Raw genomic sequence first — 17,360 nt, forward strand, 5'->3', positions numbered from 1 at the left:
CCTTCTGTGAATACTTTCTTCAGTTGACCTCTGGGACACCACACTGCTGGTTTTTCTTATCTCATTGGCTCTTTTTTAAAAATGTATTTATTTGGCTGTGTTGAGTCTTTGTTTCGGCACGCAGGCTCCAGAGTGCACAGACTCAGTAGCCCTCCTCAGCATGTGGGGATCTTAGTTCCGAGACCAGGGATCACACCCAATCCCCTGCACTGGAAGGCAGACTCTTAACCACTCGAGCATCAGGGAAGCCCCTTCACTGGCTCCTTCTTCTCAGTCCCCTTTGCTAGCTCCTTCTCATCTCCCCATCTCTCTAAATGTTGAAGGGCTGAAGGAATTAGATCTTAAAAATTTTTCTCTAGCTATACACACTTCCTTGGTGACCACATCCAAACATGGTCTTAAAACACCACCATCTTAGATGCTTATGCCTCCCACATTTATGATCACCAGTCGAAACCCTCCTATGAACTCCAGGCTCACATAAGCAACAGCTCACTCAACAGCTCCATGTGGATGACTAAGAGACCTCTAATTCATACATGTCCAAAACTCAACTACTGCCTTTCAATCCTGCTAATTTGCTCTTCTTTACAGCCTTTCTCATTTTAATAAGTGGCAACTACATCCTTGTAACTGCTCAGGTCCTAGGACTTAAAGCCATGCTCTGCTCCTTTCTCTCATATCTGTATCCAGCTTATCAATAAAACTTTTTTTTTTTTATTAGTTGGAGGCTAATTACTTCACAACACTTCAGTGGGTTTTGTCATACATTGATATGAATCAGCCATAGAGTTACACGTATTCCCCATCCCGATCCCCCCTCCCACCTCCCTCTCCACCCGATTCCTCTGGGTCTTCCCAGTGCACCAGGCCCAAGCACTTGTCTCACGCATCCCACCTGGGCTGGTGATCTGTTTCACCATAGATAGTATACATGCTGTTCTTTTGAAACATCCCACCCTCACCTTCTCCTGCAGAGTTCAAAAGTCTGTTCTGTACTTCTGTGTCTCTTTTTCTGTTTTGCATATAGGGTTATCGTTACCATCTTTCTAAATTCCATATACATGTGTTAGTATGCTGTAATGTTATCTTTCTGGCTTACTTCACTCTGTATAAGGGGCTCCAGTTTCATCCATCTCATTAGAACTGATTCAAATGAATTCTTTTTAACGGCTGAGTAATATTCCATGGTGTATATGTACCACAGCTTCCTTATCCATTCATCTGCTGATGGGCATCTAGGTTGCTTCCATGTCCTGGCTATTATAAACAAAAATATGGAACGCTTCACGAATTTGCGTGTCATCCTTGCACAGGGGCCATGCTAATCTTCTCTGTATCATTCCAATTTTAGTATATGTGCTGCCGAAGCGAGCACAATAAATCTTCTTAAAATATACACTCAAGTTATCCAGAATCTGACCCCTTCTCATTAGTCTCACCCTACTGCATTCACCCTATAGCATTCACAACTCTATATATTAGCACTGATTAACAGGGCACAGCACTTAAAAAAAAAAAAAAAAAAAAAACCTACTGATAAAAGGCATCCTGAGACAAAAAATACACAAGAGTAGTTTAGTTCAGTCGCTCAGTTGTGTCCGATTCTTTGAGACCCCATGGACTGCAGCATGCCAGGCCTCCATGTCCATCACCAACCTCCGGAGCTTACTCAAACTCAAGTCCATTGAGTTGGTGATGCCATCCAACCATCTCATCCTCTGTTGTCCCCTTCTCCTCCTGTCTTCAATCTTCCCCAGCATCAGGGTCTTTTCCAAGGAGCCAGTTTTTCACATCAGGTGGGCAAAGTATTAGAGTTTCAGCTTCAGCATCCGTCCTTCCAATGAATATTCAGGACTATTTCCCTGAGGATGGACTGGTTGGATCTCCCTACAGTCCAAGGGACTCTCAAGAATCTTCTCCAACACCACAGTTCAAAAGTATCAATTCTTCAACCCTCAGCTTTCTTTATAATCCAACTTTCACATCCATCTATGACTACTGGAAAAACCAAAGCTTTGACTAGACAGACTTTTGTTGGCAAAGTAATGTCTCTGCTTTTCAATATGCTATCTAGGTTGGTCATAGCTTTTCTTCCAAGGAGCAAGCGTCTTTTAATTTCATGGCTGCAGTCACCATCTACAGTGATTTTGAAGCCCCCCAAAATAAAGTCTGTCACTGTTCCCATTGTTTCCCCATCTATTTGCCATGAAGTGATGGGACTGGATGCCATGATCTTAGTTTTCTGAATGTTGAGTTTTAAGCCAAATTTTCACTCTCCTCTTTCACTTTCATCAAGAGGGTCTTTAGTTCTTCTTCACTTTCTGCCATAAATGTGGTGTCATCTGCATATCTGAGGTTACTGATATTTCTCCTGGCAATCTTGATTCTAGCTTGTGCTTCATCCAGCCCAACATTTCTCAAGATGTACTCTGCATATAAGTTAAACAAGCAGGGAGACAATATACAGCCTTGATGTACTCCTTTCTCAATTTGGAACCAGTCTGTTGTTCCATGTCCAGTTCTAACTGTTGCTTCTTGAAATGCATACAGATTTCTCAAGAGGCAGGTCAGGGGGTCTGGTATTCCCATCTCTTTAAGAATTTTAAACAGTTTGTTGTGAACACAAGAGTAATTGGCATTAATTCTGAAACGTATTTTTTAGTGTTGCTAGGCTCTGGCCACACCTAAGTCTAGCCTGGTTAGAATATCTTTGTATTTGAGAATATTTGTTATTTGAATATTTTAAAACTGTTCTGGGAAGTAAACTCAGCTTTATATCATTTCTATTATAATGCAGTGATGCTTCATAATTACACCATTCACCATCCGTATTCTCTCCCTACCCATTACAAATGCATGCAAAAGCAAAGACAGCACATACAGTGGCACTATGAGAAGACTCTTGAGGGACTTCCCTGCTGGTTAAGAATCCGCCTTCCAAAAAAAAAAACAAAACAGAATCCGCCTTCCAATGCAGGGGACATGGGTTTGATCCCCTGTCAGGGAACTAAGCTCCCCAAGACCACATGCAGCAACTACTGAGTCAGCTCTCTGGATGGAGCCTGTGCACAACTGAAGAAAAGCCTATACGCTGCAAGGAAGATCCTGTGTGCTTCAACTAAGACCTGGTACAGACAAAAAACAAACAAATATTTGAAAAATACACAGTTGAACACAGCTAAATGAGGAATCTAAGTGTCAGACTATTCTACCACTTTCTTAACACATGTGTATATTTTCAGAACCATTCAGGTTAACTTCATTAAGCATACTTGAAAAGATCTGTATTTTCAGGAAAAGCAATTGATTGATTAGAAAGAATTCATAACAGTAAGCTTCTTGTACTCTACATGATCATATGAATGTTAGAAGTCCACCTGACATTGCAGCTTTTTCATAAGAATACTGTTCTATTTTAAAAGAAATATCAAGGAATTTTCTGGCAGTCCAGTGGTTAGCACTCTGCACTTCCACTGCAAGGGGCAAGGGTTTGATCCTTGCTCAGGGAACTAAGATCCCATATGCCGCACATGGCATGGACAAAAATAAACATATAAACAAAAATAAAAGAAACATCAACAAACCTATGCCCAATGTTATAATCACTGGGGTCCATGAAGAAACAGGCCAAAAACACTGATTTGCTTGAGAAACAGGAGATGGTCTCATTTCAAGATCAGTTTAACTAAGGACTTTAAAAGAACTTTAAAAGGCTGAAAATACATGGTATTCAAAAACTAACTAAGCATCCCTCTTTTTAAAGTTTTTTAAGCTCAGTTTTTAATGAACTGAAATGTAACATAAATGTTTTCCTTTTATTACTGTGTTGGTCCCTGAGCCATTCTGGCTCCATATGAGCTGTCCAGAGTAAACACTCAGTCATGTGCAGGTTAACCCTCCCCACCAGAACCAATAGAATCCAGTGAATACCTGAACAACTGTTCTCCCTTTACTCATTAGACATTAAGGTTTTGAACAAGTTTTGGCTGCTGTCTACCCACTGATTACTCCAACAGTAACAGAGGAAGCCCCGAAGGCTCTGGAAGGAATCAATGGAAGTAACCAGGCAGCTCCACAGTGCTTCTGATTATCTACAGCGGTTGCTCCACTATCCAGCTTCTACTTACTATTTTTGCAAACACAGCAGCTTTTCTTTATATATAATGCAAATCAGATGCTACAAAGTCATATACTTATAGGTCTGTTAAACACCCTGTTTCTTTTTAACATTTCAACTAGCTAATAAAACAAAGAGTTAAATCCAATATACAGAGCTTATTATCAATATAGAGACATGATCTGCATGGAGATTACATTTATGTCAATGAAACAGAGTTTTACAAAACCAGCTGAAGAACAGACAGGCACTGTGACCCGCAGTAACTAGATGTATGGTGATCGTTCTGGAACCACAGGAATATCACATCACCACGCTGCGCACCTGGAACTAACAGTGTTGAAGGTCAACTGAACTTCAAAACCAAACAGAAAACAAACTCATACAAACAGAGATCAATTTGTGGTGACCGGAGGTGGGGTTGGCAGGAGAAGGATCTGGATGAAAGTAATTAAAGAAAGCTACAAACCTCCAGTTATAACTAGGGATACAATGTACCACATGATAAATATAACTAACACTGCTCTATGTTATATAAGAAAGTTGCTAACAGTAAATCCTGAGTTCTCATCACAAGGAAAAATCATTATTTTTTTCCATTTAATTTGATGAGGTGATGGATGCCTACTAAACTTAGTGTGGTCATCACTTCATGACCATGTAAGTCAAACCATTAAGCTGTACACCTTAAACTTATTTAGTGCTGTATGTCAAGTATTTCTCAATAAAACTGGAATAAAAAGGGAAAAAAGGATACAAAAATACTATAGCCATACTAGGTGTGAGAGCCAAGGCACAATAAAAAAAATACTTTTCAAACTTGGTATTCTCATTCTTGTATATTTCTCATCTCAAGGTCAATGCTTAGCAACAAGGTCCATTAATGAGTATTCACCATACGGTTAATTTACAGTAGATTTTTTCCAAAGATAAAACTTCATTCTCTTCTCGTAACTTACTTTCAAAACTGTCAGTATGAGGCACTGACCCTAATTTCAACTTTCTCAATCAAGAGCTAATAGTAATTTTTAGTAACTGCAATGAACCATAGAGGAACAAAACCCCAAACCTTGGAGCATCAAAAGTGATATCAATTAAAACCAATCACTTTACTAAATCTATCATCAACCCAATATATTAAAACACTCCTAATTTTCAAAACTTTAATCTTCAACAACTATGGGCCAAACAAATCTCATGAAATGTGAACTTAAGGGAGGAATCCAAACTTTTATACTGCAATTTTGTTGCACCAAATTGCTTGACGGGAGTGCCTTAGGCTGCTGATCTCATATAGGGATTTTTGCTGCAACCATTTCTGCTGCATATAACTAACATAGAGAAAAACACATCTCTCTTCTACAGAGGGAGTGAAATATAAAATCTGCAAGAAGATCAAACTAGTCAACCCTAAAGGAAATCAGTCCTGAATATTCATTGGAAGGACAGACACTGAAGCTGAAACTCTAACTTAGGTCAACTGATGTGAAGAACTGACTCATTAGAAAAGACCCTGATGCTGGGAAAGACTGAAGGCAGGAGAAGGGGACAACAGAGGATGAGATGGTTGGATGGCGTCACCAACTCAATGGACATGAGTTTGAGCAAGCTCCCGGAAGTTGGTGATGGAAAGGAAAGCCTGGCGTGCTGCAGTCCATGGGGTGACAAAAAGTCGTACACGACTGAGTGACTGAACTGAATTGAACTGAAACAAATTTTACATTTAAAATATGATTTGTTTTTAACTGGGTCCTCAGAACAGTTTATTAAATGAAGAACTTCCAGTGAAATCTTAAAAGTACTAGCAAATCCCTCCCTGTCTACATCAGTTCAGTTCAGTCGCTCAGTAGTGTCAGACTCTTTGCGACCCCATGGACTGCAGCACACCAGTCCCTTATCTACAAAGAGCCAAGATAAAACAAGTCTCCATTGAAGAGCTCATTAATGAACCTACCTAACAGGCTAACAAAATTTATTTCGATTAATTACAAAATAGATACAACCAATTTTACAGTAGGCTATATTGGGCACTGTGAAGAACAAAACTGTATGACACAACTTTTATTTCTAAGGATTTTATAACTAGTCAAAGAAACAAGACTAAGAAAGTGAAATAATAATTAATAAGGATATCACATGATGAATGGTATACTATAGGTAACTTTTTCAAAATGTATTTCCCTCTTGGAGGTGTTTCAACTTGTCTCAGGAACAAGAAAAAGGCAAAGGAACAATTCCATTTTTTATTCACTTTACATGAGGGCTTAGGTGCAAATTTAAAACCATTAGAAAAAAAATACATATAGTACAGGAGTCCCTGTAAGAAAGCTGAGTTATATTTCCATATTGTTTATTATTCTTTTGGCCACACCACGTGGCATGAAGAATCCCAGTTCCCCAACCAGGGGTTGAACCCGTGCCCCTGCACTGGGACCACAGAGTCTTAACTTACACTGGAGTACCAGGAAAGTCCCTCCATATTCTTTAAAAATGAAATATAAATGTAGATTTGAAAGGGTTCACAACATAAGTGGACTTCCCTGGTGGCTCAGACTGTAAAGCGGCTGCCTACAATGCGGGAGACCCGGGTTCGATCCCTGGGTCGGAAAGATCCCCTGGAGAAGGAAATGGCAACCCACTCCAGTATTCTTGCCTGGAAAATCCCATGGATGGAGGATCCTGTTAGGCTACAGTCCATGGGGTCGCAAAGAGTTGGACACGACTGGGTGACTTCATTTCACTTCACAACATAAGTAGAACATTAAAGTTAAAGTATGGTGTCAGGGAATTAATGAGAGGACAACTGTGAGTATATTATGTTTCAATGACACTTTCTCCTAAAAGGAATGTAGATGGCTTAGAGTCCCAATCCCAACTCTATCAATAATTATATAGCAGCAAGTAATTTACAGTAGTTTTTTTGAAATTCAAAAACAAGCATATGTACCTGATTCAGGTATCATAAAAAGGCCTAGAGTCCTTTTAATAATGTTAAATATTAAGAAACAGAATACTAACTATAATAATGCTTAAAAGCAGCTCAGGGAACAACCACCAATAAATGTACATTTACATACAGAGACCATAATTAAAATTAGCTCTGATATAGATCTGAAAAGTTACATTAAATGGTGATGTCTTTATTTACATACTCACAAACTAGAAATAACAATCTGTGCTTTGGGCTACCTCAAAAGTTAAATTTCAGCACTCAGAAGGGTGTCATTGATAACGTTTGAATAAAGTTTTAGAATTTTTTAAAATTCGAATAAGTAGGAGATACATAATGATACCACCTAAATATTTTAACTGACACCATCACTTAAGGACCTACCCCCTTCACTCTGCTTTAAAGAAAATCCTGTAAGATTATCATTTAATCTAATTTTAAGTTATGAAGTCATGATTACAGTAGTCAAAGAAAACAAACCATAACCACCAATTATCTGTCCTACTATACTCCTGGCATTATGCTAGGCACTAAAAAGACAATGGAGACATCAAATCAGAAAAGGTACCTGCAACAATAGGACTTATCTTCTGGCATTCAGTGTTCTCCATTTAAAGGATTAGAATAGTCTAACATAAAGGCATATGAAGAAACCCTCATGAACACACAGATGGAGAAGGGACTCCTTCTTTCAAGTATAGACCAACGTGCTCAACCTTTTATTTGATTCTACACCCTTCCCATGTGCAACCCATTCCCTTCAATAAATCTCTCTGTAAACACAGAGAGGGGAGGGTCAAGGAGAGATGACAAGCACCATTTTGACATAAAAGAAAAACAGAATAAAGCAATTGTTTCTCCTTAACAACCTCATCCCAAGGACCTAAAATGGCATGCCGCGAGCTGCATGGTTCTAGCTACCAGTTCCAAGAACTCTATACCTTCCTTTACAAAGCGTTCAGGTATCCACCATTCACAGGGTTATCCCTACTTATGATGACAGCAAAATACAAATGGATACCAAAACAAAAGTTATGGCTACCCTTTGAAAAATATGGAAGTTATTTTTCCCATCATACAATAGACAGAAATATTTACAAAGTGGAAAGATTTCAGCCAAAGGCTGAAGAACACTTACTTCCGTTCCGATTCCAGGTTGCACGCCAGAGTACACACTGTCTGGGGGGGGACCGCCATACTTCCTCTGTCCTGTGGTTACGTCCAAGGTGTAACCGGTCCTTTCAAGTAAGGCCTAAAGATAATTATACACAACTGCTAGTATCTGAGTGTTAAATATCACACAAATACACACACAAATCAAAATATAAATCTTTTCCAAAAGGTACCCCAGTATTTTAGTATTTTAGTCAAGGGGGAAAAAAAGAAAAAAAAAAATCACAGAATTCACACTGGTTCTTCTCACACACATAGACTTTTACTTCTCCTTTCCAGACATTTAATGGAGAGTTGTAGGCAAATTAAGTCTCTGAGCACACATCATCTTTTTTAATGAGAAAAGAAAAACAGGGGGAAGGATTACTAACACTTCAACATAAGCTGACCCCAAGCTATCTGTTCATACTTACATACCACAGTATGCCTCCTTTTGTATCCCCTCTACATCAGATTTTTCCCTTATTTGTTCCCTTTACATACCATACTTACATCCACAAGTCATTCAAATAAAATGTTCTCTATCCTTAAAAACAAGAAGAAATCAGAAGTCCTAGGTCTTTTGGGCAGCTACTTTCATTTACTATTTCTCATATCATCCTACTCTTTCTATTGTACTCAAATAATTTAAACTTTATTTTGTTTGATTCTGTTGTTTTGTACTCCTATACCATAAGCTTCATAAGAACCAGACCATTTCTCATACAGCACAGACTCAAAATACTTGGCAATTACCAAATGAATATACTCTCAGGTTTCAAAAAATAAACTGTTTCCTCATTTCCAACCTTCCTCACAACATCATATGAGGTATTAAGAGGAATCATAGAAAAGATGATACTGTCTTTGCCCTTAAGGGTTTATGTTCATATGAAAGGCCTACAGAACAATGACATAATGGAAAAAAAGAAAGGCAATCTATCTAGGAATGGGAGGATTTTACACTTCAGGTTTTAAAAAACCACAGAATGTTAGAGCATCGAGAAATTTTAGATGACATCAAGTTCAATAGTTTTAAAAAATACCTCTAGATAGCCCTGGGATTACAGTTATCTTAGACCCTCCATTCTTCTACCATTGACACAAAACATGTATATTATCCATTACTTGTATAATATGTAGTATACACATATTACATATACAATATGCACCTTCTCAAGAGCAGATAGCCAGTTTTAGGGAAATAACCTAGACCTATTCTATGAACAGAAGTAAGTTAAAAAAAAAAAAAATAACCATTATAGCAAATAAAGTTCTCACCCATTATTAAGATATAAGAATGGAAGTGTGCCATTTTCCACATGAGGAAAAAAAGGTACAAAGGGGTAAAAATTTTAAGTTGAATTTCTTGTCTAAAACATGATGGAACTGTACAAACTTCAACATTAACTATTTCGAATTGAAAAGTCTATCACTACAGCAAAACATCAATATCCATTTAACTAAAGTATGTGGTTCACTCAGTTCAGTTTAGTTCAATTGCTCAGTCGTGTCTGACTCTTTGCGACCCCATGAACCGCAGCACACCAGGCCTCCCTGTCCATCACCAACTCCTGGAATCTACCCAAAACCATGTCCATCAAGTTGGTGATGCCATCCAACCATCTCATCCTCTGTCGTCCCCTTCTCCTCCTGCCCTCAATCTTTCCCAGCATCAGGGTCTTTTCAAATGAGTCAGCTCTTCGCATCAGGTGGCCAAAGTATTGGAGTTTCAACTTCAACGTCAGTCCCTCCAATGAACACCCAGGACTGATCTCCTTTAGGATACACTAAAGGCCCTGTATTTTCCTTTCAGTTTATCTAAATAATAATAACAGTAACAATAATGGCTCATAGTTATACTGATCTCCCTACGTTCCAGGCATTATGCACTCTATGTCAGAGCACTGCAACTGCAGAGAAGCCCTTGCACCGCAACGCAAGACCGCACATCATGCAAGGAAGATCCCTCGTCCCACCACCAAGACCTGACCCACCCTAAGAAATAAATATTTCTAGAGCATTGGATCTCATAATTACATTTAACTTCATTACAACTACCCAAGTCAAGTTTTACCTTGATCTTTGCTTCATCAGGTCCCTTTGTGGACTCTTGCACCTTGCTCCCCTGTTTCTCCCTTTGCCTGTAGGTCTTCATAACTCCACATAAAAATGCACTTTTGTTCTAGAACAGCCAAGTAATTCAATGAAAAAGAATTATCAGGAATTGCTGAAGGGTCAAATATACAATTAAATCTAAATTTCAGAAGAACAGAATTTAAACAAAATATTTACTCATTTATTAACTCAACAAATACTTGATGAGTGGTTGCTATGTGCCAGAGACTGGAACTGATAGCACTTAAGACATGTAAGACCTCTGGGGAGCTTACCTTCAGCACTGGCAAAATAGTCTTCCATTTGCTGACATTTAAAGGCATCTGGGCTATTTTTGCCAGATGTCCTGAAACTATTCCTATCTACACTATTTCCCTCTAAGATAACAAAACAGTTTCACATAATCCAAAAATGTCACAAGAAGTGGGAGACTTTTACTTTACACTTGCATTTCTGAAAACTTTTTGCCATGTAAATTTTTTAAAGCTAATTTTTTTAAAGAAGCAGAAGTAGTCACAAATAAAAAATACCACTTAAAAAAAAAATACCACTTATCCACAGGAAAAAAAGTAACAGTAAAATAATTTCAGATCATTAGCTGTCCAAAGACTTTTCTGGATAATGTCCTTACCTGAACATGTGATAAGTCACTTTCCTTGAACTGCTGTAGTACAGACAGAGCTCCTTCTTCATTAAATTCCCTGAGAGCATCAATTGCTCTTTCATCAAGATCGACATAAGCTACCAATCCTAAAAATTAAATTGAAAACGGGTAACATTATTGCAACAAAGAGGATAGTCTAAACTGTGCTATCAATGTTCCATCAAAAATTGCTATATTCAATACTATCACTAACTACACTTTCATTCAACTATACGCATATAGGTCAGCTATACAAATACTATATAGAAAGATCAAGAGTACAAATATGAAAACAGAAGACACAATGTTAACACCTATAAACATAAATTTCAATCCCCACATCCCACAAAAAAAAAATTCTAACCCCATTTCCCACTCTGCAAAATGTTTAAATCTTGGAAGTTAAATCTGATGTACATACACACTGTACTACAGAATAAGCATTAAAATAATAAGTTCTGATTATGTTAGAGTGGTTTAAAAAAAAAAACAAAACACTATTTCCCAAGGATCAATCTTCAAATTATATGGACTGCTGGAGTTGTTGCTAACCACCCAAGAAGTGGGGGAAAAAATGAATTATTTTTGCTAAATAATTCTTCCCACTCTCCAAAAAGTGTCAAAGGCTTTCCCTCCTTAGCACCAAAGATAGAATGAAATTTCATTTGTTTTTAGCATCTACTTTGCTGCAGTCAGAATGTGGAAAGGCATATTTCACATTAAATTTTAAATTTTTCCTATAAATGCAAGTGCAGCTTGACTAATCAATTCCGAAAAGTCATATTTTAAGGCATTTTTTGTTCTTCACAAGTGTCACGCTGAGATTTTAAAAGATGCTGTAGCATTAACAACAGTCAACAATGACAATTTTTTTTTCAAATGGCATTAAAAGGACTTTACTATGGACTTACAAGCAAAGTATACAGAAAATATATGCACTGCATTCTATATATACATATAGTATATTTAACTGCACACAGAACATCTACTATGTTTAAATATAATTTAAGTCTGTTAAATTTTATATTTCTGAATATATTTCAGAACTGATCCAAAGTAAAATGGAAATATTTGGCAGATTAAAAGCCCCAAGTCCATATGAACTAACATCAAAAGTGACTCCATTTTGGTAAAGCCAAAAAGAACTTTATTCCATAATAAATAATAACACTTGCAAAGTTACTTAAAAAAAAAAAAGTCATGATTTAAGAGCTCAAAATGAGCATGCCAAAATAATTGGCATTTCCTTACCTGACTATTCCATATCACCACCCAAAGTCACAACTCAGGATACCCATCAATCCATTCTGTCAATCCAACCCTACACCCAAGCCATCAACCTCTTATCAATAACAAAACACTCTACAAGAGAGCATCTCTAAGCGGATCACTGCCAATTCTCTATGGCAGAACATCAAAGAAAGTTCCTGAGCACTGATTTTCAAAGGGACCATCACCCAGGAGTCAGTCTGAGAAGACATTTTAGTGTCTAAATGAGCTTTAGCTTGAGCTTCTCGGATTTAAAAATAAATAAATAAATAAGGACAAAAAACTAGGTATTTGTTACTACAGTACTTAAGACACAGTTTGTGAGACAATTCCATTTTCTCTCCCAAAATCTGGACAGGCACACAAAACACAGAGGAAGAACGTTTCCATCTAATGGCCCCAAAGGGGGAGAACACATTTATTTATGAACAATGCTCTCTAATGGTATATATATTTCTCTCCCTCTTTAGAACTTCAAACCACTTACAACAACCATATTAAAATGTTCAAATTTGCTTAAGCACTTAACCATGGGATTCTAGATTTTAAAAAAAAAAAAAAACACAGCTGTTACAAGCCAAACACTTCCAAATTACTGAGAGTTGTAGATTTCTGTTTGTTACAAACTGGACAGGCCACAAACTCTCAAGGAGTCTGACATTTTATTATCATTTCAGACAATACCATCTAACTAGTCCTCTTATTATGCCACCTAATAAGACCTAAGCTGTTTTTACAATCACATTAAGAAGCTAAAGGTAGAAAAGTAAAAGCAAAATGACGACTGATTTAGATTAAGAAAAAAATGTAAAATTTGATATGCTGAAACACATTTTAATTGATGGTAAATCTAAGACAAATTGATGTACTGTTCTGAAACAACTCAGACTGCATATTCAACACTAAGGCTTCAAAATAATGAAATAAGAATATCAAAGTCAAACCCAGTATGCCCTCAATGAAGGGAAAGTAACATTCAGCTCTACACAGATCAGAAACAGTAAGTAATATTTAACCTTAAAAAATCTATAAAATTCAAAGTGGTTTGCCCTCACTTTCATAACCAGTCAGAAACAAGAAATGTATATTATACCTGTCTGAAATATTTCATCAAGTCTTTCTGCCACCTTCTGAGGGAGGCCTGCCTCTATCAGTGTCTTGTAGTGTTCTGTGTGATTTACACTGGAAGTATCCATTGGTTCTTCCTCTTCTTTTAACTGTACCGCATTACCATTCACCTGATTAGCCATTTTATTATGCTGCTGGAAAAAATTCAGGAGCTATATTACATTAAGCCAGAAATAACTAGTTTGTAGGACAATGCATGATTTATCTAATTTGTATACATGCTGCTAATAACCTCTATCGAAATATTATTTCTGATGGCTTTTCTGATGTATCTGACCTAAATTTGCGAGAATTCTGTAAAACCATGGGAAATGTACATGGAAGTGTTGCATTTTTAAGGAACTTCATGTACACTAGGTTAGATAAAAGCTTCAATTTATTTAAGGTAGAATCACTGATTAACAAAAGCAGCAGTTGTGTCCTGACGAGCTCATCAACAGATCACCACAAAATCCTAAAAAGCCCCTCGGCTCTCAATTCTTAAACAGTTTTAGAAAGTCTGGTTTAAAAACAGAATGAACACCCACAGACAACTTAAGGCTCAAGGACTTTCAAACTTTACTAGCTCTGCTTCAAATTCAACATAGGTGTGAAATAAACGCCCTGTGGTCTCTAGTTCAACATGCTGCTGGTTTGGGTTTTCTCCACTTAACTTAAAAAACACAGCTTGACATTAATTTTTGTTCTAAAATTAATTTGCTATTCCCATTCACAGATTTAAAAGAAAAAATGACCAGGTTTAAAAGCTAAATGATTGTTGTAAGTCCACATAAAATAAAAAGTGAGCTATAGTTAAGGTTGCTTCTTTTTAAACTTAGGTCAGATGTCTCAGATTTACCTACCCAAATCATTTTGGGTGTTCAACTTTTATGTAATGCTGAAATTGATCAACTCCCTGAAGAAAGATTAAATAATAAAACCATACAAGGCCAGTCTCTATACTAACTCCTCAAAACATAGGGGATTAAAGTGCATTTGTCTGTGGTGAAATTATAATGTAATGAAGATAATAAGCAGCAGAACAGACATTGCAACAAATACTGAAATAAAAGACATGAAGGTGGATTTCAAGGAAAAGCCTACTTTTCCTGATGAAACTGAAGATACCTAGACAGCTATAAAGAAAATACAAGTTTCCTAAAAAGCACTGAAACCCATACATAAGATAACCACACGTCCAGACTGCTTCTCAAAACACTGTGCAAATGCACCAGGTGCAGTTTTTCTGACTTAAACAACTTCAAAGGCCACTGATATTTAGTTGAAATTAATGAAAAAGGAAGACTGAGAAGGAGGTAATAGAAAGCAGGAAGAGAGGAAAATGCACAAACTGTTACTCTGAAAATAAGATAAACAGTATTATAACTTCTTATGATTACAAAACATTAAGACTTACTAACCCACTAATGTCTATATAGAGGCAGACTCCGTGGTTAATCTCTGGGTGGATAAATGTTTCTCAAGGCAAAACTCAAATTCTGATGAACTGGCAAAAACAAAAACATTCAAAACTGGCACTTTTGATAAAGAAACTACTTATAGTGTAAGATGAATAGTTTACTGATTAGTACAACCTACTTCTACAAAGATGCATTCAAGTCCAAAATATTTTTGGGAACATATAGTTGTTTTCCATGCTCACCCACCCTCAATTACGACCATAAGATAGATCATTAGAACTCAAAAGTTCTCAGTATCACAAGACCCTTGCGGTACTGCACCTGGGAATACTGTCAATCACGGAAAGAAAGCAAATTTTTAACAGAAAAGTTCAATGAACATCTGTTAAGGTGGTATTTTTTAAAGTATGTGTAAAGCAAAAAGACAAGTTGTGTATTAAGCACAAGACAGAAATATTTATGACTACCATTCATTGCAAAGGTTCTCTACAAGTTGATTCCGAAATCAGTTGAAATTTTCAAAAAACTGTCTGAAAACTTTAACAAAAAAGTACAACTATTAAGAGAGTCCAGAAAACAAAACCTTGCAGATCAAGGAAAAAGCTCTCTTCAAACCAAATTTAATGTGCTCATTTTAAAAAAAGACTTTGATGTCATATGAGACCATTTAAAACTCTTGTGTCAATTCAATGCCACACAGCCAAACCATATTTCTGGATGCAGCAAATATACTAATGTGATTGATGTTGTTTGATCTAAACTTCTTTTGCAAAAAGGAGAAATTTAAAACAGGGTTGCTGGGAGATTTGGGAAATCTGGCACTAGCCCTTCCCTGACTTTTTTTTTTCTGAACATCTCGTGAAAATTCTTCTCATTTTAAGAGACCAGCTTTCAAAGATCCAATGAAATGAAAACTAACGGTTCTCTCATGGCTTAGGAGTGTCAAGCCCTTATCCTACGACTGACTCATGAGACATAAATTTAGACTCCGGAGGACAGCAAAAAATCTGAAACAGGTAGTGTGGAAGGGGCTGAACCCTTCAAGATCCCCGTGGCTTCTTCGAGTCTTAAAATTCTGGCAATACGGTTTCTATCGCAGAAGAAAAAGAATCGCCTTTCCAAAAGAGTGCGCCTATGGCATTTAGACTGCGATATCTCAGGCGCCGCTTGAAGCCTAAGTTTCATGGCCTCTAGTAGTCATTTTTTCCTTCAAATCTCGACTTGCAGCATGCAGAACTGGGGTGGGGGGGGGGGGCGACTGGGGAGGGGAAAAGGAGGCTTTTTCCTACACACACCGGCCTCTCGGCCGCTGCTTCATACAAAAGTTTTCTCCCGGCTCGGTTCACCCGGGTTGGCATCCCGCCCTCGGCCCACCCCGGCCCATGCCGGTCCTGACCATCAACAAACCCCACGCGCGGCTAGGCCGGCTGAACGGGGAGCAAGGCGGGGCTCCGGCAGGGAGAGGCGATGGGGTCTACCTAAAACTGGGACTGAAAGCGGCCGACTCGGCCGCGTGGAGCGGCAGGCGGAGGCGGGAAAAGAGCTGCGGACCCGGCAGGCCGCGCGGAGAGCGCCCGACGGGCCGGACCACGGGCCTGGGCTGGGAGGGGAGGCGGCGGGTGGCGGGGGGAGCGGGGAGGACGAGCGAGGGCGAGGAAGCGCTTCGGCGGCGGCTAGGCCCTCCGCTGAGCAGCCGGCCGAGGCCGAAGCCGCCCCCAGCCCTTCCCCACCCCCACCCCGGGGGCCTCGGAGCGAAAACGAAACTGGGGAGCAGGCGCCGAGTCCGGGCCGGGCCCGGTAGGGTCGGATCGGGGCTCCCGGCCCCTCCCCCCGCGGGCCGGCGCGAGACTCACCAGGGCAGAGCTGGGGCCGGTGGCCGGGCCCGTGAGAACCAGCGCGAGGCGCTTTGAAAACGACTAGAAATGGCGCGCGCGCCACCCCCCCCCCCCCCCGTCACGGACCGAGACGCGATCCCGGCAGCACGCGGGGTTTCCCGGAACTGCTTCCAGGGACTCTGAGCGGCCGGGCAATCACTTCGCGCGGCGGCCTGATGAGCAGCTCAGAAGACCAATAGCAGGGAGAAGAGGCGCCCCACGCCGGACGGCTCAGAAGCCAATCGCGGAAGCCGTCGGCTGAGCCAATGAGGGAACTCAGCGCCGCCGGCTGGGGCGCCTCCGGGGCGGGGGCAGGAACACAAAGGGGTCTGTGGTGAAGCCGCGAGTGGTAGGCGAGGCTGTGGCGCCGCAGGCCCAGAGTGGCCGAGGCCCGCCCCCTCCCCCGTCCCTTCTCGTCTGCCGCCTGCGCGAGACTGCTCCCGGAACCCCGCCCCCTACGCCCTGCATCGGCTCCATCGGCCGCGGGCCCTCCCGCCCCTTCACCGGCGCTAATCCTCCTCCCTGGAGTAGCCGCCGCCGCCGCGTTCGCCCCGGACACGCCCACCGCCACGCGGCCAGGCCTCCTCTAGGTCGTTTTCTGGGCTCCAGTTAGAGCACGCTGTAGGGGTTTGGCTCGTCTGTTTTGCTGGAGAATTTCTTCGCGAAGAAAAATCATCCCTTGGAGCACTCAGAAAACTCCCTCCTT

General features: G+C 39.8%; 1 protein-coding gene and 1 non-coding gene across 8 annotated transcripts in view; both read right to left on the bottom strand.

Annotated features, from left to right (window-relative positions):
• HNRNPR (heterogeneous nuclear ribonucleoprotein R) overlaps positions 1 to 16,792 on the bottom strand; it is a 34,676-nt gene extending 17,884 nt beyond the window's left edge. For 2 of the 7 annotated variants that reach the window (XM_043909195.1, XM_043909192.1), the window contains exons 1-5: positions 16,634 to 16,791; positions 13,346 to 13,511; positions 10,972 to 11,090; positions 10,300 to 10,407; positions 8,209 to 8,322 (exon numbers count right to left, since the gene is read on the bottom strand). In XM_043909195.1, the coding sequence (XP_043765130.1) occupies positions 8,209 to 8,322; positions 10,300 to 10,407; positions 10,972 to 11,090; positions 13,346 to 13,502 (498 nt within the window). In that variant the 5' untranslated portion in view covers positions 13,503 to 13,511; positions 16,634 to 16,791. Of the gene's footprint in view, positions 1 to 8,208; positions 8,323 to 10,299; positions 10,408 to 10,971; positions 11,091 to 13,345; positions 13,515 to 14,780; positions 14,867 to 16,633 lie in introns of all 7 variants that reach the window. The other 5 variants (XM_043909197.1, XM_043909196.1, XM_043909193.1 and 2 more) reach the window with 4 other exon arrangements.
• On the bottom strand, positions 1,272 to 1,378 carry LOC122699045. Its single transcript, XR_006342532.1, has one exon. It is a non-coding gene; the product is annotated as a U6 spliceosomal RNA (small nuclear RNA).
• Positions 16,793 to 17,360: the final 568 nt, after the last annotated feature.

Source organism: Cervus elaphus, chromosome 8 (genome assembly GCF_910594005.1).
Source record: "Cervus elaphus chromosome 8, mCerEla1.1, whole genome shotgun sequence".
In the NCBI taxonomy this organism is placed as follows: domain Eukaryota; kingdom Metazoa; phylum Chordata; class Mammalia; order Artiodactyla; family Cervidae; genus Cervus; species Cervus elaphus.